The sequence below is a fragment of the Acanthopagrus latus genome, chromosome 5 (assembly GCF_904848185.1).
Source record: "Acanthopagrus latus isolate v.2019 chromosome 5, fAcaLat1.1, whole genome shotgun sequence".
In the NCBI taxonomy this organism is placed as follows: domain Eukaryota; kingdom Metazoa; phylum Chordata; class Actinopteri; order Spariformes; family Sparidae; genus Acanthopagrus; species Acanthopagrus latus.
The window spans coordinates 26,447,284-26,466,992 of NC_051043.1; the positions used below are offsets into that span (position 1 = coordinate 26,447,284).

General features: G+C 38.7%; 2 protein-coding genes across 3 annotated transcripts in view; one reads left to right on the top strand and one right to left on the bottom strand.

Annotated features, from left to right (window-relative positions):
• Positions 1-10,992, bottom strand: part of stpg2 (sperm-tail PG-rich repeat containing 2) — a 52,387-nt gene extending 41,395 nt beyond the window's left edge. Inside the window, exons 1-6 of one of the 2 annotated variants that reach the window (XM_037098447.1) lie at positions 10,692-10,992; positions 10,046-10,146; positions 9,773-9,934; positions 7,417-7,581; positions 3,670-3,785; positions 1,453-1,564 (exon numbers count right to left, since the gene is read on the bottom strand). In XM_037098447.1, the coding sequence (XP_036954342.1) occupies positions 1,453-1,564; positions 3,670-3,785; positions 7,417-7,581; positions 9,773-9,934; positions 10,046-10,146; positions 10,692-10,794 (759 nt within the window). In that variant the 5' untranslated portion in view covers positions 10,795-10,992. The remainder of the gene's footprint in view (positions 1-1,452; positions 1,565-3,669; positions 3,786-7,416; positions 7,582-9,772; positions 9,935-10,045; positions 10,147-10,691) is intronic. The other variant, XM_037098446.1, reaches the window with a different exon arrangement.
• A 1,937-nt stretch (positions 10,993-12,929) lies between these two features.
• Positions 12,930-19,247, top strand: LOC119019299 (bri3 binding protein). Its single transcript, XM_037097754.1, has 3 exons — positions 12,930-13,271; positions 14,947-15,049; positions 15,163-19,247. The coding sequence occupies exons 1-3, from the start codon at positions 13,095-13,097 to the stop codon at positions 15,582-15,584; spliced, it is 702 nt and encodes a 233-aa protein (XP_036953649.1). The 5' UTR covers positions 12,930-13,094; the 3' UTR covers positions 15,585-19,247.
• The last annotated feature ends 462 nt before the right edge of the window (positions 19,248-19,709 follow it).

Consider the following 19,709-nt stretch of genomic DNA (forward strand, 5'->3'; position numbering starts at 1 on the left):
TTAGACTCGGGCTCAGCCACTCTAACCCGCCGACTGGAGGAATAAGGCATCACAAAGCATTATTCTGCCAGCACACTCAAGTTCATATGCAGGTGAGTAACTCCCCTCCACTCTGTGTGATTGCCAGTCTGTGATCAAAGCTTATGTTCTACTGCCCTCTATGGGTGATCAGATAAACTGATGAATTACAGTAAGAGGAGGAGGGGTTGAATCATTTCATCCTTAATCGACCGTACTTGAATAAATCCAGAATAAATCCAAAGTACTTACCTTGACTCTGTTCTCACTGTAAATCACAGTGCTCTATTATGAGTCATTCTCAATCCGCAGTTTTCAAATCCTATTGTGTTAAGAATTTATCTGAGTCAGAGTGCAGCGAAGAAAGAAGACAAGCTGCCACTGAAAAATAATGTCTGCTTTGGTATCAGAAGCCTCCTAAGACACGTCAAAGCATCAAAATGTTGTGTTTTTTATTGTGATCACCACAAGTTTGCGCTAAAATAGAAAGAAACACATGATGATTAAAGGTGTCATGAACTGGTGGGATATGCAGTTGTACAGTATTACTGAATCATAATGTGATTGACATAACAATCAATGTAATTCAAACATAGTGTTGTTGAAAAAGAAAATGAATTCATATATTTCTGCACATAAAATTCAGGCAGCTGGTTTAACAAAAAAAATCTGACAAATGACCATATGTTGCATTGCAAGCACCAGACACAAGAAGTTAGTGACTAGCTGTTGAGTATGGCGGAGCATAAAGCAGGTGCAGTATCCTGTTGTTGTTAAATAACTCTTTGCTAAACAAGCACCATATCTATTTTAGCTAGTTAATAATACTGTTATTAGTTTATTAACATCCCCATTAGCTAACGTCACAACGTCAGCTCGTCTTTCTGGGGTCTGAAATGGATATTACATACCATACATTTATACACATTATATGCAGCTACAGTTACAAATTGGTTTCAAAGATCCATCATAAACTCATGAGCTCAAAGCTGAGTTATCAAATGTTTGTTCATTAAGTCACTTGTATCAAGTACTCTTAGTCCTCTCTTAGAATACTTCTCATAAAAGCAGCACTGATACTGGTGCAATAACATGATTTGGTAATTAATTCCAGTCTGTAATGGAGATTGGAGATCTTCCAAACTGGCTTGTCTGGTCTGATAGTTTGTTTATGTCAAAATTGTCGTTGGACTTTGTTGCACCACCCTCGAATGCCGAAAATAATTCAATATTACATATGTAATTGCCACTAGTTGTTATAGTGGCAATTGTTTAGCAAGTTGCATGGGCTCACATTAAAGTACTATGTCCCCTGCAAGGAGTTTACATTGATAGTGGTCCATTAAATCTTTTAACTCCTATACTATTTATTTAAGTTTAACATGTATAGCTCCATATGGACACAAACAGCTACCAAGAAAAACACAAACTTGCCTTCTTTTCCTCTTGCTTGGGCACCAGCTCGTGGTAGCGAGGGATGATGAGCTCAGCTCTGCTTTTCTGCTCCTTTTTAAGATTCAGATTTTCATAGTGTGTTTCTAGGTTTCTGAGACAGAGAGAGACAAAAACAGCTTATTCTAGGATTCTAAGAATATCATGTATAACACACACACACACACACACACATACATATATATATATATATATATAGATAGATATATAGATATATATAGATATATACTTCTCAGCCTATTACTAAATTGTGTGTATGTGTGTGTGTGTGTAAAATATATATACTTTTTTCTTTTTTAATTTGAAAATTTGAAAAGGTTTGAAAATTGCCTCACTAATAGACTACAGTGTGTAGAAGTGGATGATGTTTACTCTGACAGTCTAATTATCAGTAAAGGTGTTCATCAAGGCTCAGTGTTTGGTCCAATTCCATTTACTATATACATAAACAATGTTATTTTTAAAGCACCTAAATTCTGTACATTTTTTATGCAGATGATACACTTTTACATCTGCTCAATCTCCAATTGTATGTCTGCTGTTATCATCTGATTCATTACAACTCCAACTGCACAACCATAAATCTATTAGTATTATTATATAACTATTATTATCCCATGATAAATCTCCTACCACTTGTTCTGCAAGTCCTCAGTATCTGGCTGGACAATAATCTAAATTTCATGCATTACATTAACACCCTCCTCAGTGTTTTTTTGGAGGTTAAGTAAATAAAAATACACAGACATTTAATGAAAAAGTAAGAGGGAAGAGATTAACAAAGAAAAAACAGATGGGACTAAAGGAGAAGAAAAAGAGAAGAGAAAATGAAATCAATTAGAGAAGGAGTGAAGGAAAGAACAGAAGACTGAAAACAACTGTCAGCAACTGTGTAAATAATCATTTTAAATCAATTTTCAATGAGTTCAGTAATTGCATGTGCATCAAACAGAAATGTGTGGGCAAGTAAATGCCTGCCTGCACCTATGTGCTCACACTATGATTGCTCTCATGCACACTTTGCCTTCTACTACTCAGTCAATTCCTTTATGAATAGCTGAGCTGGATGTCTGCCCGCCGATCTAGAAGAGCTTAGTGAGGCCCATCCTCCATGGAAATCTATAGAAATGCTATGTGAGAAATGTCAAACATAATGCCCTAGCAGTTGGATCAAAGCAATATTTCATTATGGTGGAGCAGTTTCTCTGCTCAGCTCACATCTCTGTAAGAGCAGTGAACTACTTAAGTGTACATGCCCTGGAGTATCTTATCTACCCTATTTCTCTTTACCCATGCTTCAAAACGTGCATTCCAAATACACTGACACACAGTGTTTGTTTGTGTGTTCATATGCACTGGTGGTTACATATCAAATTCAATTCACTATCAGCACTTGATAATAAAATAATACTGTACAACATCAGTCTACATATTATATGTATTTCTGTATTAAAATGTCTAGAAACTACTAGCCCTTTGGTATATATTTTTAAGAGATGTATACTTATATTAATCCAAAGGAATCCAACAATGTTTTTTGTTTTTTTAAAAGTAACATTGGGTTTCATTTGGTGGCATGTTGCTATAATGTCCAGGGAAACACAGGAAACAAAAGCTCCAACAATTCCCATTCAGGTTAGCCAGTTGTTAAACTGGAAGTTAGCCAGCTCAGTTGGCAGAATGCTTTAGTCCCCACAATGCAGAAGATCCAGGTACTTTTATACCCCAGAAGTCAAGCTTTTTTGGTTTATGCACCACTGAGCAGCTTTCAGTGCTGTATCCATATTTACATTGTTAGATCGATGGAGCTAGACCAGATAATGTCAGAAAATTTAGAATGTGTTTAAAGGTTTCTATAATGTAGTAGTACAGAAATCAAGTAAAAAATTAAAGTGACTGTTTTTAGCAACAGTTTTGCAGTATGCTAATTGTTTTTTTCTTGCAGAGAGTAAGATGAATGTGTTGTTACTACTATTCATAAAAAAGCTGTTTCAGCCAGTCTTTTAAGAGTGGCTGCTGATTATTGCCTTGAATTGATCATACAAAACTAAAAGTGATATAAGTCCTCTCATCTAACTCTACTTTCACAAAATGTCAAACTATTTCTTCAGCATTTAACACGGTTGTTCATCATCATTGTTGTTCACATGCTGCTACTAAAAACTGATTTAATATAGTACCGTGACATGTGATACTCACATCTCAGGGTGATAATGTCCTGGACCAGGTCCCTCTTCCACTGCCTCCACACCTCTCCTCCCTGTCATATTGCCAAAGTGGACACCTTTATACTTCTGTGCAGAGCTCACCTCAGACTATGAAAGAGAAAGGATGAGGAGTGAATGAATGAGGGATTGACCAGGGATAAAGAATAAGAAAAAGAAAGATGATAGGAAGAGGGACAGAATGAGATAGCATGAGGATAAATGGATGAACAAAGAAGAAGAAAACAGAATTGACTCGTTCACACTTATCTGGTTTCTCCTACAGCCAAGGCTCATGAAGCTGGGGCTGAATGAAATCTGAAGTTCAGCCAAATGCCAGTGCATGTCAGGGATCTGGGGGAGACCCTCAGTCCTTTCTTATCTTTCTGAGTTTTACAGCCCGCTGCCTCTGCCTCCGGCCTTTCAGATAGGACCAGTTCACCCTGCAGCTTAACAACTGAGAGAGGCTACCTCTGTAAAATGAGCCGGCAAGCTGTGACCAAACACATTTCAGATATACTATGGGCACCATTTTCTCAAAAAATAGATTAGGGTATAATAAGGGCGCTGCAAAAAAAAATAGTAGCAAAAAATAACTACTGGCTTTTTATCCCTGTGGTAATCTGTCTTAGATTCTTAAATGGGCGATTTATTGATCAACAAGAGTGAGATTTTTCAGACATGCTAATGTGTCTGAGGCTATACTAGTGAAGCCTTGAGCTTAATGCTTAAGTCGGCATGCTACCATGCTCAGAATGACAATGCTTACATGATGATATTTTGCAGATCATTTTTACTATATTCATTACCCTCGTTTAGGGTGCTAGCATGCTTGCTAATTAGCATAAAAAACAAACTACAGCTCCAACCAGTTTTGCAGGTATTTGTACCCAAACTGTTAGACAAGTTAAAAATTTTAACCTGACGATGGTGATGTATTAAACTTAACTGACCACCAAAGTTACTACAGTTCATTGTTAGGGGGATATAAATGTGTGAACCATTTTAATGGTAATCCACTTAAATGTTGTCTAGATATCTTTTCATAACCACAAATGTGAAACAAATGAGTGGATCACCAAAGTCTTAAGCCTTCAGCCTGTTGGGATCTACAAACAACAGGGAGAGGTAAAAATTAAATATGAATTAAGTAGATACATAAATTGCCTGGCAATGGAGTTTTTAAAGACCAGATCTCACTATTTGCTCTCAGAACAGAGAGAGCATAATACACACAAAATGTAATGTTTTCCATAATTTCTCTAATCAAAAAGTTAAGTGGGGTAATTATGTGTCTTTTGAAGGACTTTTATTTGAAAGCTCTTGATTTACTTCAATTCATTTTCCTGCCAAGTCTACTACTTGTCCCTTGAAAGCGAAACCAACATCTACAATTCCTCCCAATCATTTCTATACTTAACTTAGCCCAACTGTATCTGTTTAATGAGGCAGGTTATGGGAGGACAGGAAGACTCAAAAAGTTTCTCACTCCATGTGGTGCCTGTCTCCTCATCTCAAGTTCAGCAGTGACTAGAAGATGAGATCTGAGTTTCTGTCCCCTGTGATCTACCAATCCAGTTTTGAGGAGAAACAAGGACTTTCAGATGCTTTAAGTTAAAAAGAAAAACATAACTGTTTGCCTTGCACTGAGACACAGACAAGCACCGTGATGGTATCGCAGCTGGCTTTGAGTTCAGAGGCACCAATTGCCTTTTTATGTCAAGGACAGCTTTTAAAAACAAAACAAAAACACAGCTCCTGGGTATGAACATATTCATTCAGCGTTGATAAACTGGAGTGGCAGGCTATCTATTATTTAAATGAGAATAAAAGAAGGTAGCATAAATAAAAGTTTTTGTCAGTAGGGCCATGTGTGGGCAGGATCCTGCGGGCTGAAATGGTTTCTACAAACGTATACAAAACACATTATAGCTTTGAATCTGATTCAGGATCTGCAGAGAGGACAGTCATATCCATTTCCATCTCTCATCTTTGCACCAAATTTTCTTTGTAGAGGCAAACCAATACTTGACTTCTAGGGCAGGTTATTTACAGAAAAAGCAACATTGCAACAAAGTCTATTAGAAAATAAACACTGAGATTAACAGATTGCTGGTGAATTAAAGGAAAAACCTGTAGGAATGAGTGAAGAAACATAACAAAGCAGACACTTTCATACACTGAATTGCTTAATGAACATGAAAATAATGTCAAGAAAGACTTCAACCAATCATGGACTTGGTTTGTTTCAGGCCATTCACAACTGTTCATCTAAAATGGGGCAGGTTTTAATACACTGAGTGACAGGACAGTCACCTGTGTGTTCATCACATCTCACCAGGCTTAAAAAAAACTCAGAACAAATTGGCCTGATTGGTTGTGGGTTGTAGGAACCATCCAAAGGCATTTTGGTCACCCATTGATAATGCTCCTTAGAAATTAATGAAAGAAATGAATTAAGACATCATTACAACACTGAATAAGGGAAAATAATTTGGCAGAACTGTGTTCATTTTTGCAGAAAATTCTGCAATCTTTATCTTTTAAATTTCCCCATTTTAAAAACAGATTCTGGTCTCTGTCTCCTTTAAACTAACACAGCCTGGGCTCCATATCACCATCTGGCCAGCTGTGTTATGATAATCTGCCAAATCTAACACTGCACATTCTCAATTAACAACATTTCTCATGGTGATACTGTTTACTGCATTATGCAAAGTATTTTTGTTCATATCGGTCAGCATCGGTATATACGTCAGTATCAATACATTTATGATGAACATGTTTATGCCGATAACTACTCAGTATTCCAGCATATTATTTTGTCTATAATTCTGTGCACTAAGTGGAAAGTATTAGTCGATGCAGTTAAGTAATTGTTCTGTCAATACAGACGTGAAACATAATTTTAGGGTCAGTCGATAAAACCGATTAAGATGTTTTTGTTTTTCTCAATAACACACACGCTAACACGTTTGATTTCTTTCCAATGTCTTATCATTCAAAGGCTGCTCCAGCCACTTTGAAGTTACATCCTCAGACAACCACTTAATTCTGCCTCTCCACACTTCTGAACTCAGTTGGAGCATGGGGCGGGGGAAGTGTTTGAGTTTAAAGAAATTAGTGTGTCAGACGCAGAGACAGAAGGGGGAAGATGCACAGAAACTGAAGTTGAACTTTCAAAGGGAAAGCAACAGAAGTCGAGACGGAAGAAAGAGCCTTGGATGGATGAACTGCTGATAGCCCTAAATCACAGCGCGCCTCTGTGCCTGTGCCGGTGTGTTGACACAACCTCGGCCAACACTCAAGGACGCTGTTGACTTCCTGTGGTCATTAACAGATGAAAAATGACCTAATTGAGAGCCAGACCAGCAGGCGTGTGCATTATTTTAAGTGAATACTGTAATATAGCTTCAAGAATAATTACTAATGGCTCTCTTTGTTGGCATGTAAAATGGATGAGCATTGGTGCAGTGTGGCTTTTTTAAAGTGGAGCTGCATTCATTAGCTATGGAAATGGGTTTTGGGCCAACTGAATCGGGAGGGGGTGGGGGTTGCATTAGATCTGACTAACACTAATGGACCTCGCCTCGCGGGCAGAGTAAGTACACTCAAACACACACTCGTACAGACTAATGCAAGCACACATGCATGCACAAATGAGCACTTCCCATTCTCCGATGGATGAACATTCAAACTTCAACATGAGCGCGCATGTGTGTGTGTGTTAATCTTTACCTACCAGCAGTGGATTGTAGTAAGCTGGCCCCAGGGTTGTATCCCTGGGAGGGGGCTGCTGTTTGCTGAGCTCACCCAGTGCGTCTTCCTCATAGCCATAGGCCTGGCCCGGGGAAGGAATGGATGGGATACATGACTGACGGTGCTGGAGACGTTTAGCCCACAGCCACTGCTTGGACAGACAGACAGGGAGAGTGGGAAGAGAAATCATGGACTGTGATGGAAAGGATGCCGTGGCTTCTAAAGTAGCTGTGCAATGCCTGGGGCCAATATAATATGAAACTGAGGGAGGGACACATAGAGAAAAGGACTGAGGGGAGGCAGCAGATAAGAAACAAAAGAGGAAAGGGGAAAAAGAGGAAGAAAGAAGACTGAACTAGAAGTTTGGAATAGGAACAATATCTGAGGGAGTAGGCAATGAAGGCAATCTCAGTCAAAATGCATGAAAGCTTTCTACTGACTCTCTGGAAGTGAAGTGTGTGAATAATCCCTCTCTTTTATGATTGGTCAGGTCTGGAAGTAAAAGTTTCTAATACTCCATTCACCGTACGAAGTGAGCTAATCATTGGTATCAGTCTAGATCAGATAAAAGCCCAGAGCTCAGTGTTAACTCAAAGCTTAGCAATGCGTGTATGCTCTGGGAATAAATTTAAAATAGCAGGGGGAATGGAAAGAGCAACTTAATATCACCTCAGTTCACTGCAAGACTGAATTTATTATGTTTCACTACTATAGTATCACTGCTGATGAAGCTGGAGGCTGCTGGACTGGCCACATCTAATATTCAACATATTTTCTCAAAGGTTCGTAAATCATGCAAGGAATTGTTAGCTTGCTTTCTGAGCACATCGTCTGAAAATTCTGAAACCACCTGGCCGTAATTTTTCAAAGCAAACAGGTGGAAGGTTCTGCTGCGCCAAATGTTACAAAGCTACACAGCTCTTCTATTTGTTCAATTTGATGAATAACCATGATAAACTTGCACTGAGAGTAATACATAAAAGATGGCATATTCAACCTAACAAGTATTTTATTACACTGTTACAGTGGCATTAAGAAAATCAATACATGCCAGAAAACTGGCTCATCTCCCTGTGTTTATCATCCTATTTGACATTTCCACACTTGAGACAAAAACAATTGTCACTCTAACATTAAAAATCAAGTTACAATTTCCTACAAGAGTTTCTTAGTCTGGTAACTTTACAGTTTTTATCCTAATGATCTCCTTCTTCATTGTGACCTTGTTACTGAGTCTCAGCTGCGTATTATAAATGACTTCTGCCACACATATAACAGGCTTTACCTAACAAGATGTGACAGCATGTCTGACTAATTAAGGACAAAAAGACACATTCTTTCTTTTTTATGTATGCCTCACTGTATGTGATAAATTTTAAAATGTTACAGCAAAAACACCAGGTGGTGTTCTTTTATTAAGAACAATAGAACAGTGACTGTTTTGACACAAGTCTACAGCACAAGTATTTCTCTCCAAAGTTTTGAAATAGCAGCCTTTGAATTCCCATAGATTGTTGTTAATGGCTAAGGTACTGGCAAGGTGCGTCTGCAGATATTGGCAGTCAACACTTTGGGAGTAGGCGCTGCTATTCATAGCTCTGACAAATGGCACAAGTACAGCACATTAAATTACACAATGCTGATGAGAGCAGTACATGTTATTTCATTTTTCATAGTTTGTGTGAGAATAAAAGTTGCTAACTGTTTCTGTATGTGTAGTGTTGACAGAGCATGAGACACTACCCTGGTTAAATGAGGACCAGAGTGAAAAGGTGACCTCTGAAAAGCTCAGAGGGACATTTAGGTTAACACCAGCACAAGAGTAAAAAGTCTGTCGTGTAAATGTTATGCCTATTTTTGTATAGGTAATAGATAGGGCTAGGCATCATATTGATAGTATATCATTACTGTGATATTAGACTACAAATTGTCTCAGATTTTGGATATCATATGGTAGTACAAAGTGGTAGAAGTACAAGTAGTCATCCCTACAGTACTGTCACAATATCAGTGAGGTATTTGACCATCACAACTGTTGTAATATTTGATTTTGTTGCAAACTCCAAGAATTTATTAACAGCTTTATTTAGATACATATCTTGTAATGCAATTAGCCTCAATAGGACGTTTTATTTTAAGGCATTACCACCAGCCCTAGTATTAGATGATTTTTTGTTCCATGTTGGATCTTAACCAGGTCAATGTGAGAGAGCACTTTTCCACATATATTTGTCATATATACAGAGGACATACTGTGGATCTTATACAACATGATGGCTGGAAAGATTAAATCAATAATAAATAATATTCTGTCCTCATAACATTACCCATATGCCTACCGTTTTCCTGTGAGGCTTCTCAGCGTGTCCTGCCGTCACGGCCTTGAGCGTGTTTCCTGAGGCGGGCAGCACATTGTAGGCCCCAGGGCCCGGGACCTCCGATACTACCTCCTCAAAACGCTTGGAGCGATTCTGAAGACTGCGGCCAGCATGGATGTTTAGCTGAAAAGAGGTAGGTTCAGCAGAGAGACCAGCAGACACACAGAGAAAAATAAGCTGTAATCGAGCAAGACAGTTGGATTTATTGTACCTAAATGATCACCTCTGACCTACCCTGATAGGTGAGGAGTTGTATTGTCCAGGTGCTGGTACATCACTGGACTCATTGAATATTGACTGTCTGTCGGTAAAAGACAGGAATGGAGCATTGCCAACTGCAATACAGAAAAACAAATAAATGCAGAATATACATTAATGCTGTGTTCTTTAAGTTCTACAGGGAAAGGTAACAGGAAAATTGAAACTTGACCTATATATCTCATGACTAATGTGTTGAATAACACTGCCAGATTTTGTCCTTCATTTTTTGCCAACATAAGGTAGATATAACTTTACCTATGTTGCAGGGCTGCATTATATTACATTCCATCACTGCCTAATATGCGAGCTAACATTAAGTTTCAATGTTATGTCATCTTTCTAATTATAAATAGATTACATTTTAACGTCATCACTGTAAAGTTAAATTCTACATTTACTTGCTGTTTCTCAGGTATTGTTAGCATTAGCATTTTGACAAACGGCTAGCTAGGCGATGTTTAATCATGTAGCTAACGACCGTTGATGCTACATTTTCACCCAAGTTACGTTTTATCAGGAGGTAAAAGAAGAAGCAAGCGTATTTTTTCTCGAGGAGCATTTAAGATTTTCACCCACAGTAAGTCCAAACTAAGTCTAGCTATCTGAAGCTGACCCCTACCTGTTTTAAATTCAGGCCGGCAAACATCATACGACCCGGGGCCAACTGACGTTGAGGCGCCGCTTGTTGTCACGAAGGTCACTCTAGGAGCTCGGTCATACATTTTAACTCACCCGGCCTTGGTGGCTCAACTTTACCACATTTGAACAGTTCAGAAACCCGCATGAATCGACCGAAAGTCCCACTTAAGTTATCTTAGTTCACACTTTATTACATTCTTATGGTTAAACTTTCCGTCGCTGCTCTCTTCACAAGAGGTGTTGTCGGCGCTCTGCGTTACCGTGCGTGCGTCGTTGCTAGGATACCACGTGATTACAGTGACCGGCGTCAGAAAGCAGACGTATGGAAAACAAGAGACCTTTAAAGATGTAAGAGAAGGAAGGAAGAACAGCCGTAAAGGTGCAATATGTAGGGGGTTTTTTTGAAAGAAATTGTAATCAGAAGAGACACATTGATGTCTTCTTATATCCAAACAAACTTGATAAACAAACTGACTATAAAGGACTACACAATTTCATACTTTGTTTATATCTATCTATCCATTTTCAGTATTCAGGCCACCTTATTATCCTCTGAGAGCTGCTTGTTGTTTCAGTTCTGGAAAAAAAAAAAAACAAATCTGAGTTTGTATTATCACCTCATTAATAATGTAAATAAAAAAATTCTGAGTTTTTTCTCCAAAAAAATACACAGTGCCCCTGTAAGATATATACCTTGAAATTCCTATCACATTCATGTTTCTTGCGTGTTTGTGAAATGATTGTAGAATAAATGTACACCCTCTTACAGTTATAGCTAATATGCATTCAACTCGTGTTTTTCAGAGGTTTTTGTTGTCAAGGTGCAGCCATAGTCCAATTCTACCATCTAGTGGGTGATCCCAACAATTTAACCACTAATCTTCCTTTAAATTGGTCCAGTTAATGCTCATTTATAGAGACTATAGAATACTCATGCTCCTAGGAGTAAACACACTGCTTGCTCATGTCTGGAGTGAAAAAAACACCTGTTTCTGCATTTGGCTTTATTGCACTACTCTACACCACTCTTGTTATGATTATTTGCAGTCTTGACCTACTTCCTTCTGCACCATTAGTCTGCCCAACAATGCAGTCAAGATTTGGATAATGAGAGCTCAGGGGAATCCCAGTAACAAGTGCCGAGACTGGAGCAGCAGTAAACTGTGTCTTACTGAGCTTCTTGTCATGTTTCATCAGCAGGAGGTTTGGTCTGCATGATGGTATTTCATTTGACAAATGTTAATAATCCCCAGGAGGAACAGATTGTCTTGCACAAATACAGCAAAAACAATAATGTAGAGAAATGTATCACTTTAACAATGACATGATTACTGTTGCTAAATGACGATTATCCGTGTTACAGTGATACTAGAAAATGCCCATTGATCAAATTGCCACAGGATAAAACATTAATAAGTCAACCATATGCTCAAAATTATATCCCATAATCCTAAACTTGCCAGACCAGAACAGAGGATGAAAGTACTTGAGTACACCTGAGAATGTAAATTAAGATGCTGGCCATATTATAATACAAACCGTGATCATTGTTTCTTGCAGGGGCTATGATTGAAAGCCAACTTTTTGCCATTTCTAATCAATTTGTTGTTTGAATATCTGTGGAAAAACTAGGGGATGAAACCCTCTCTGCATCGATTGAACCATTTTTTTATTTCATTTATTTATTTATTTATTTTGCCATCAATATTCTCTCTCCTTAGGAGAAACACAGAATCAAGATTTTTTTTTTAAAGCAGCATTTATATGAAAGGTGTAAACAAAAAGTTCAGGCCTCCACAACTGTCTCCACCACTGGAGGGCAGCAGCAAGCTACAGACTAGGCTGTCCTGACACACAAATGATGCTTTCACTTGTCATCGTAAATGTTGTAACCACAGAGGCATTGCCCTAATTAAAGAGGTCAATTTGATGGAAAATACATGTAAAAGATGTCTGTTTATTAATTTAGCAGTCTGAATTATGCGTATGAATACTTTTTACAAATGACAGTCGGTCATTTTATTTTTGCTTAAAGGAGACATAAAAAGTCAGTGTCGTTTTTCACATAAACCAGTTCAAACACCAATCAGAGTATTAACTTTTGACAATGCTCAGTACAGCATCTGATTGTTGTTTGACCGTTAAGATGAAGCAGCTGACACGAGTCATCTGCCTTCCGCACGTTCATTTCGATAAGCGAGGGGGAGGGAGTGGCAGGTGTACGAGTGTCCTTGAAGGCAACACGGGTTATCACCATCATCATCACAGTCAGTCGGACCCCAGCGAGGTATCACATTAGGCAGCTAGCTACCCGTTTTAACTTGCGTTTTACTGAACCATTTTTGATACACGTTTCTGCTCGACATCACTGAACATCGGTGCCATGAAGGGAATCAGGTTCATCGTGGTTTTCTTGGTGCTTTCCGCGTGTTTTCTATGCACAACCGAGGCGGGCAGGAGCAGGACCAGCAACCAGAACAGCTTCCGACGGGCAGCTAATGGCATCTACCAGACTCTGAGCAGTGTTTTCGGGGAGGACAACATCAGAGGGTTATACAAGGTCAGTGTTGGACATGTATTGTGAAGATAACCGCTTGCTCCGGTGCTCTGGCTGCTAGAAGCCGGCAGCTAATGGCGCTTTTTTTTTTTTTTCTTTTTTTTTTCTGTGGTGTGAGAATGGAGAACAGGAAACAAGCGCGCTCAGGCCTGGCCAACAATTTCACGGATGCCATTTTGAAAAATTAGCCTTTATCGAGTGTTTTTCTTCATCTGTGGAGGATGTCAGGTGACGGAGCGCTGCCGTGCACAGTGCAGCGAGACGTGTTTTCACGCTGTAGCCGTTTAAAATCTGTTATTCTGTCGTGTAAACCCAGTATTGTCATTCATTGGACCGAGTCCATCAGCAAGTGCATCTGGTGTCACCGTCCGGATGACATGTAGCCCCATCGGACCAGGCCAGAAGAGCTGCTTCCTTATTTCATCTTCACGTTACTAGAAAGCTAGCCCCCTGCTAACGAAACATATTAGCCTGTCTGCTCTCATTGGTCCACATGCACTTCCTGCATTTTGAAATCTAATGTTATTTCCTGCTTGTGGCCGCCAAGACGATCCCCAAGTGACACACACCATGACCATGTCACACACGTGATTATGCACAGAGCAGATTTAGCTTTTTTTTCTGTATGTGGGGAAACAAAACTGTTAATTTACACACAGCTGTGGAGTAGAAAGTAGTAAGCTTTGGGGGGGTCAGTCTGCCAGATTCATAGTTAATGATCAACCAGAAGTGACCTGATTAAACTTGATCAACTTGATTACAGATCAGATAAGATGTACTTTTACTGGTGTAAGTGCAGGGGTGGTGTGCACTAAAAACATAGAATAAAAATACACCAATTTTTTCAGGTAAACAGATGTAGATGAGCATCATCTTTAGTTAGTCTACCTTTTTATAACTGACATTGACCGTCAGGTGCCCTTGAATACACCTTTGTGGTGTAAATATCATGTCATATAAAGGTGTAACTTGATACTGTTAATGTAGGTGTCCCAGAGGCACAGTCTAATATTGTGCTTCAGCTTATTGTCACACATCAACAGAATGGAGCATCAGTAGTGTCATAAACTATACATGTGATTATTCTAATATTTGTAATCATAAGTTTCAAAAACTGTAATGTCATTAAGGCTCAGCAATATGGCTATAAAACAGTACTGAAATATTTTTCAAGCATCTCCCTTAAAGCACTTCTTAAATGTGAGGGCTAGACAATATCAAACAATGCAATAACAGAATCTCAATATTGACTACTGACACTTAAAATATTAATACAACAAGATTTTTAGTGAGTAATGTGGATATCATGTCTCTGTGGGTAAAGGTGCAACAGTCCAAAATCAGTTTACTCAAATGTGGTCTTTAAAACTATTTGGATAAAAATGAAAATTGGCACAGTTCAAAAACAAAGTTACAAAGTGCATTACACAGAAAACATAAAGTAACACAGCCAAACCCAGAGCTTAAGACATGAAGCTGAAAAATAATGATAATACATTACATCACCTCTGTTAACAAAGCCATATGAAAAAATGTAGTTTTATGCAGAGATTTAAAGAAGGATAATGAGTTTGCCTGAGATTGCATAAATGTTGTTAGGCTTGATACACAGTTGTACGTATAATTTTATGTGATGATAATCTTCTTATTTTTCCCTCTGCCTTTTTTGATTGTGCAGTTTTTCTCCAAAACGACGGAGCGGTTTGTCCATGGAGTGGACTCTTTTCTCGATACCATTTGGAAGATCTGGTCAGACCTGTTGGATGTGATGGGCATCGACTGTAAGTTTTACATTTATTATGACATTGCTAGCAAAGAAAGATACTGTGCACAGAGAGAGAAATGTTCTAAGAGATCTGTTTTTATCTCTTCTCTCTCTTTCTTTCCATTGTAGCCTCAAACCTCAGCCACTACTTCAGCCCCACATCTCTCACCAACTCTCCAGCACGTGCCCTTCTCCTGGTCGCCGCTGTGCTCTTGGCCTACTGGTTCCTTTCCATGTTCCTGGGGGGTTTCTTTTACCTGCTGCACGCTGTGTTCGGCCGCTTCTTCTGGCTGGCACGTGTCACGCTCTTCGCCCTGTCCTGCCTCTACATCCTGCAGAAGTTTGAAGGTGACCCTGAGCGCGCAGTGCTACCACTGTGCTTCATCATGGCGGTGTATTTCATGACAGGGCCTGTGGGAGCATACTGGCGTCGGGGAGGAGGTGCAGGTTCATTGGAAGAGAAAATCGACCACCTGGACACTCAGATCAGGCTGCTTAACATCAGGCTGAGCCGCGTCATTGACGGCCTGGAACGCACCAGCGAGCAGTAGGAGGCAATGAGGATGGGAGGGGAGGGAGGGGATAATGTAGAACCAGCTGCAGCTGATGTCAGTATGCTGTTTCCTGTACAAATCTGCAGCAACGCAACTACTGGGTAATTACAACTCTATGGTCAGATCGGGGACAAAACTAGATTGGAAAACAGTATTTTAACTGCTTGAGTTGATTTTAGTTACAGAGCACCTAAAAATCCTCAGAGGTGTGGACAGTTGACTTTGAGCTTACGCAAATCAACCAAACAACAGTTTTTCTTTCGTTTCTGTCTCAAGGCTTTGAAGGGTTTTTGCTACATCTGTGAGGAAGTTATCAGAGAGATGTCCATGGTTTTCTAAATGCTCTACACCTTAGCTACTTTCGAGAAACTCCCAAGTGAATTTTTGGTGTTTGGATAAGCATCCTCAATGCTTGCGCTAAATGAATAAGCATATTTGATGTATCTTTTTTAATTTCATTTCTATCCTTGTGAATAACCTGGGGGCTACGATTCTTTCGCAGGTTTGTCCACAAACTTTTTTCCCCTTTTTTGAAACTATTGAAGCAGGAGAGGGGGTTGGGTGTCTGATGCAGGGGACCGATACAAACATTGTATTTCTAATATGTAAAAATCTTAAAGATGTTAGCTAGTTGTTTATTGTAAGATTTATTTATTCCATTTACCATCCAAAATGTTGAAATCATGTAGATCTAGTTTTTATTTTCATGAAGTCACTGTTCCATCGTGGCAGTAGTTTGACATCAGGACCTCTTTTTCATTGTGTGTTTGTGAATGAGGGCATGAGCATCCGGGTGACCCACTCAAATGTATGTGTGTGTATTTTAAGCTTGTGAGACGAAAAGCACTGAATCAAAAAGTCCCCGTCAAATTAGAAGAAAACGTAGACCGGCAGCAATATCTCAGGGACTCAACCAACACATATATAGAATTTAGAAAAGAGATATCAAGTTTATTAAATCATCACTTTGTCTCTTTGAAGTCACTTCACAGTTTTTCAGATACAGTTTAAAATCTGTCTTCGTAACATACAATACTTACTGATAAATGGGCGCACAGTTTGTTCTTGCATCATGTTGAAAATGCCAAGCTTGATTACGATCAAATCCAGCCTTTCATTCATCGTTTTGATACTAGCATGGATCATTGTAGGAATTTGAACCTGCAGCTAGTGGGTCTAATGTTTAAATTGGGGAAAAAACAACCATTTTTAACATTCAAATGTGTGAATGCACAAACAACTAAACCACAGTATGGGATTAGACAAAATAACTTAATGTTTTAGTCACGTCACACTGGCTACATGTCTTACTACTATCTGTTAGGTTGAGAATTGTTTGGGAATTTTTAGGATCGATTTTCAACTTGATAACAGATTAAATTAGGTCTAGTGCCTTTAATCCTCTGGCAAAAATACACACTGTAAAAAGGCAGGCTGATGTACATAGCTTTTACCGGTAACTTAACGAGAGACTTACAACCAGCTTGATTAAAACAAGCAGCATAACATGTTCAGACTGTGCTGTGATCACATGCTTTGTGTACATCACTGTAGCCAACTGTAATTTGTTAGTCTAGAGCTTTTTATAACTTTTATTTCTGTCCATTTTTTAAATATTTCTGATCTTGCACTGTTATAAAAGGATGTTTTTCCCTGCCTTGCTTTTTCTTTGTTTAACACTTCAAATACTCATATTCCCCTTGCTGAAGTTTTTTGTAATTTTCATTTATAGACTCTGGACTCTGTAAACCCATGTTTCATTATAGAAATGACCCTAATGCTGTGCATAACTGGGGGGGAAATGTTGCTTTTAGGAGAAACATTGAGTAACGAAGTACACAAGTCAGTAATGTTGCAGGATGCTTCAATTCATCAGATGATGGCACTACTGAAGCCAAAGAACCAACCAGTATTTTAACCCCATGACACTCAGATTTAACAAACTTGCATCGGTATGTGTGAGATGGTTTGTAAAGCATTTTTTTGCCCCATCTCTTAAGTTTCTCGGTGTAGTAAAGACGCAGTGTTAACATTCTTTGACAGGGAATCAATCACAGTAACACCAGATACTGGTAGGGCTGTTTCTCAGCACACTCAGATGCTATTACATGTGTTTGTTCATGTACGCAGGCGTGACTGAATTCAGACACTGTAAGTAGACTCAGTCTCTTGCTTTTCATCTTTATCTTGAAATGAAGGCAGCACAATGTAACAAGAATAGCTCAGTGTCTGAATTCAGGCTCACTAAATGGTATCAGGTAAAAGATTTCCTTTATTTTTGACACCCGGTTCGTCTCTGCAGTAAACCCCTCACCCCCAGGTCGCCCACATAGTCCAGCTATTTTGGATTTTCTTGCATGCCATGTTTTTATGCCTATATAACGTTTTGTTGAATGATATACATGTCGTTGAGGTAGAGCATCTTTCCAAAATGTGATGTAATGATTATATTAGGGATGTGTATTATGAGTCTTATTTCTCTGTCAGTCAACATTTGCACTGATGACAGTACTGTATAGACCAAATGTTTAACGATACATGATTTAACGGGACGCAAAACCGAAGATTGTTTTCTCTCATTCCGTCATCACAGCTGTTCTGTCTTATCTTGTGATGTCTGTTTGCAAATCTTACCATGTGTAAAATGAAAATAGTGTTTTCTTGAATGAATTTGCATAGTTGCATATAGTTGACTTGAAGGTGGGACTTGATGTGGGCGTATTGTAGCTTGTGGTTACAGCCCGTAGCCAGTGACTTTGTGTGTCTGTCTTATTAGCGAGAGCATGTTTGATTTATGATGGAGTTCTGAATCGTGATAATCATGTATGTCAGCAAAGGGAAGTTTCACACAGTTAACCAATGAATTGTGGTACTGAAGTAGGAGTCGAGTGATCTTAAGTGGTCAGGTTATCATTTTATTGTGTGAAATCCGAACACAGACCTCAAAAGTTTCAGGGTCTTGTATTTTAAACACTGAAAACTTGGAACGAAGAGTAAACTTGTTTGTGGCGCACAAGCTCTCTCATGGTTTTATTATCTTCCATCACCACAAAAATATCAGTTCGTGAGACGAATAAAAAACAGCTTGAAAACACTCCCACTGACTCAAAGACAGGTTTAAATCTTCTTTTCAATTATCATGGAAGATTCGCTGTGTGTACTCGCTGGTGTACAACTTAACATTATCACTTGGAGGCTGAAAGATGCCAGAGAGTCTCTATGTTGGTATTTGTCAGTCCCTGATTGAATACTACATTCAGTTTATATTTATGTGCGTAAACTGTCTGTTGACCGGCTGGTAATTCCACTATTTAATGTACTGTATCCTACTCATTATTATTACTCCATGTAGCCTGCTTTTTCTAACTTGCTGTGCCAATAATGGACATTTTTTCTTATCATTTTTATTTGTTGGATTTCACGTAGCTGTCTTTCATTTCATCAGTTAATATTTTTAGAACTTTTTTAAATTCTAAATATTCCTGTACTTCAGTGATGTGGCAAGCACCAAACTGTTCTGCCTGCTGTTGTCTACTTTGTGTGTGTGATTGTGTGTCTTCATGAAAAACCTGCTGTTGGGTAAATGTCTCTTTTTTTTTCCTGTCTAAAGTGAAAATGAGGTCCAGATTTTAATAAATGAAGCACCACACTATGAAAAAATGACGTACTTTGTGATTCATTACAGTTTAATGCAGATGTGATATCACTTGAGTTATTTCAATATTTTAACATTTCTATCATATTTGATGAAACTATTAAATGCATTATTTTATCTTGTAAAGGATTTTATTCTTTGAGTACTAGATGATGTTCTACTGAAGACATTTCTCAGCACAAGGTGGCGCTGGTATATCTTTGGTATTTCCTAAAAGCCCACGGTGGTTTTGGAGTAGGTGATCGTTTCGTGACAACAAGAAGATCCAACAAAAATGTCTTTTACTACTACTGCTATTAAATGCTTTGAAGGCATATACAAACATGTACACTCTCTTTACAATATTTAACTGTGAGTGTGCTCAAAAATACAACAATCCATAGTTCTGTTGTAGCTCACGCAGCGGGCAAGAATATTCTTATTGTGAATTAAGGATGAAAAACAAAAACACATTGTTGTGATTTAAC